A 3828-nucleotide genomic window follows, 5' to 3' on the forward strand; every position below is an offset into this window, starting at 1 on the left:
ATGCATTGGTCAGTTTTCTTTTAATACTTACATGCAATGATTTAATGCATTTTGAAGTTTGAACATGTGATGGGGAACAACCAAATTAAGCCTTATAAAATGAAAAAACTAAAATTCTGAAATAAACCCTATAAACTGGAAAAGGAGAGAGTAGCATGGTTCCATGCTCCTCCGGTGCCCAGGAGTCGCGGTTCGTGCGTGCCAAAGCAAAATGATCAGGACGAGGCGCAGGCGGGGGGACAGCAGGGCAGGAGGTCCCGAGGCGCAACTATTCTCCCCCCTGCAGGCTGCAGCTGCCTTCGGAAAGCTGACCGGCCCACTGATCCACGGAGAGAAGTCGAGCTACGAGCTGTGCTGTGCCCGGCAACTTCAAATTTTCCCGCTAGTTTCCCCCCCGGCTCGGCCCACTGAACTCCGTACCGCAGGCGGTGTGCGTGGCTCGTCGAGTGGCGGTGGTTGGCGGGCGGAGCACACGAGGCCAGCCCACGGGCGACCGACCGACCGACGCCGACGTGCCGGCACAACAGCAACGTCCAACGACCCACACCCCGTCCCCCGTGCCCGCAACGTTTCCCCCCTCGGCGTAAATGCTTGCACGGCTGGACAATCATCTCCTTTCCTGCAGCAGCGGGCACAGCACAGTTACGATTTCATTCATGTGCCGACGACTGAGGATCGTTTGAAATTCGAATCCCCCCTCAAAACCCGGCCGGGTTTCAAATTTCGAAACCCCCCCGACCCGCACGCCATCGTCCCGGGTCCCACGCGCCCGGCCCACCGAACGCACGATGACAGGCGGGCCCGGGGGCGCGGCGGTGCTGCCGAAGTCCGAAGTGGGGGAAACGAATTTTCGTGTAGATTTCGCTCGGTGCGCTCGAGGCTCGCTCGCCTCGCCATTCCCGTTCGTTATCTGGTACCGTAGCGCTCTGCTGCGACCGTCTTCGCTGGGGATTAGCGGCGGCAGCTCCAAAACCCTAGCCGCTGGGCTCGATGGCGACGATGACGGCGTTCCGGTCGGCGGCGAGGAGGGATTCGGAGGGCGACGGCGGCGGCGGCGGCTCGGCCGCGCGCGGCCGGACGCCCGACGGCGCGGGCGGCGGGGGCAGCAGCCTCCGCCGGTCGAGGAGCCTGAGCCGGTTCCCGCCGCCGTCGCCGTCCCCGGAGGACGCGCCGACGCCCTCCTCGAGGTTCGTGACCAAGGTGCGGGGCGGGGGGCCGTCGGGCGGGTTCCCGGAGATCAGCCTCGACGACCTGGCGGACGAGTTCTTCCGGGCCAGGGTGGAGTCCGAGGACGACGACGAGGAGGTGGTGGTGCAGCGCGGGGAGGACGACTCGCGCGGGCGGCTCAGGTTCCCGGCGCCCGCGGAGAAGGGCCGCGGGGGCCGGCGGAGCTCCACCGCGCGGTACGCCAGGGAGACGGCGTCGTCCAGGCAGCGCGAGCGCTCGGTGTCGCGGCCCCCGCCGGAGCGGCGTGGCGGAGCTGCCGCGGCTGAAAATGGCGCTGCCGCCGCCAGGAGGCAGAGGTATGCCTCGGTGGATCGGCGGGCCTCGATTGGTCGGCAACGGTATGCCTCGGTGGACCGCCGTGCCTCCACGGACCGGCAGCGGTGGTGTGAATCGGATGTAAGTTCCAGTACCATTTCACGTTTGAATCTAGAAGTATTTTCTTAACCCAAAATAGCAATCTCATTTAAGTTTTATTATCTGAGTCTATTTGGTGTTTGAATTTATCAGTGTTATTAATTTCGTACCCAAGTCTATTTGACTAGATTGAATACATGAGATGGAGTATGTAGACGCAGTATCAGATACACTAGGAATAAACACTGATATTTCGTATTTTGAAATAATGATCAAGTATTTCTGCCATTATTTTGTGTTTCTTGGTGCATTCTTTGCAATTGACATTCACATGCCTTGCTGTTTTTTCTTGGTATTATTTGTGTTCTTGTTTAAGTCTATTTATGGACAATCTGAAATTAATATAAGATTTTAGGAAGGGGGGAATTGTGTTATACAACAGATGTACGTTGTCAATTGTATGTCTGACAATTGGATGTTTTCCTTGGAAAGAAGACAGTTTATTACTTCAAATTCAACAGCAGAATTCCTATACAATGTCAATTCTTCTTGTAACAAAACAAGTGACTGGAATCACTGTGAAGTCACTCTGTTTGATTCTCTGCTACTTCACACGTAGATAAACATAATGCCATTGATAGCTTGAAATTGAGTAGAATGAAATTAAGAATGCCCTGATGTTATCTATGAGTTTTTGAATACATGAGTTCAAAACCAGGCTAATACTCTGCTTTATCATTGCCAATGTGCCTTTTAATTTTAACTTCTTTAATTTTCATCAAAGTTAGTAATCACCTGATTCCTTATTTTGCCTTTTCATCCTGCACTTTGTTGTTCCCATCATCACCTTCCGGCTTATTCTGCTTGAACAACCTAGAATACTTAACCTGTATTCATTGCATCTAGTATGTTTAATTCTGCTTCTAATTTTCTTTTGCATTTCTGGTTGCAGAATGATATGGACTTTTCTTGCCAGTCTGGTTCTAGGGGGACAAATACCAAATCTAGCAGTGGCCAGAGTCTGCAGAATTCATTTAATAAGTCTAAAGTGAATCAAACTCTGACAAGGTGTACAAGTCAAAATGATTTTGTACATTTACGAGATAGCGGCTCAGTGAGTACCTCTCATCTTGTGTTTTCTGCGGTGCTAGAAACTATTGGTCACTGATAATGCCCTTGCTATTTATGGATGTGAAAATTGAATCATCTATTGAGCGTTAGCATCTACACGAAAAGTTGCAATGTAGCTGGTGCACAGCGCAATTATTTTCTGTTGCAGTGATGTAACATGGTGCGTAATAGTTCTATTTGTGCTGTGCTTTTTTGGGGGGAGGAAATTTGTGCAGTCTGTTTCTTGGTGCATAATAACAATTGACACCGTCATGTGTTGTGGGCTTAATTTATTTGTTTTTTGTGGTTGAAATTCGACATTGAATATCTCCATGTTTATTTTCGCAGAGCCATTCTTCGTTAACTGATGATGAATCTAGGGATGCTCATTCTTTTCATAGCAGAAGTCACAGTGGAAATCAGGCTGTTTATTCCCAGGAGAAGGTTGCTTTCACAATATTATTTGAAATTCCCACAGCTAGAGTTTTTGGAAGACCTAGCATTTAATAGATATGTGTTTTTTGTTATCATTGGAGCAGCCAATTGAAAATAATGATTCAAATGTGCTGTATGATGTGATGCGTAAAGAAGTGAGGCAAGCTGTTGAAGAAATCAGAACTCAGCTTGAAAAGGTACCTTTTGACGTTAACTTTTCTAGAAACCTTTGTTTATTTTCTTGTGCTGCACCAGTTCTTTCAAGCAGCTTATATTTTCTATGGTTTGATTGTTACAATGAATGGGATGAATTCAAGGTGCAACAATGGCCCCTCCTCCTTTTATAGATTTTCAAATATTTCACATTAGTGCTACCATGTTGAGCATGGATGATATTACTGGTTGATGGCTAGGATTACATTGGTTATGCTGAGGTGGTAGGACGATGAAATATCATCAAAATTGTCTTTGTTTCCACCTTGATTGTAGTGCTTTCAGAAATGACTGAAGAGAATAGGGTTACAACATGCTTATGTTGCTACACTGACTTCTCAAAATCATCAGTAAAAAGTGTAAAAACAAATCATCAGTCAACCTGCTCGGTGTGGTTGTCCTAAAGTCTATATCTTAGAACTGAAAATGTCTTTTTTTTTCTACTGACAAATAAGCAGAAAACTTAACAAAAAGTTGAGACAACATAGC

At 48.2% G+C, this 3828-nt stretch overlaps 1 protein-coding gene across 1 annotated transcript in view; it reads left to right on the top strand.

Annotated features, from left to right (window-relative positions):
• Positions 1 to 880: 880 nt before the first annotated feature.
• LOC119332469 (serine/arginine repetitive matrix protein 2-like) overlaps positions 881 to 3828 on the top strand; it is a 4945-nt gene continuing 1997 nt past the window's right edge. Inside the window, exons 1-4 of the mRNA XM_037605652.1 lie at positions 881 to 1623; positions 2534 to 2695; positions 3040 to 3135; positions 3231 to 3323. Of these exons, the coding sequence (XP_037461549.1) occupies positions 991 to 1623; positions 2534 to 2695; positions 3040 to 3135; positions 3231 to 3323 (984 nt within the window). The 5' untranslated portion in view covers positions 881 to 990. The remainder of the gene's footprint in view (positions 1624 to 2533; positions 2696 to 3039; positions 3136 to 3230; positions 3324 to 3828) is intronic.

Source organism: Triticum dicoccoides, chromosome 7A, assembly GCF_002162155.2.
Source record: "Triticum dicoccoides isolate Atlit2015 ecotype Zavitan chromosome 7A, WEW_v2.0, whole genome shotgun sequence".
NCBI lineage: Eukaryota > Viridiplantae > Streptophyta > Magnoliopsida > Poales > Poaceae > Triticum > Triticum dicoccoides.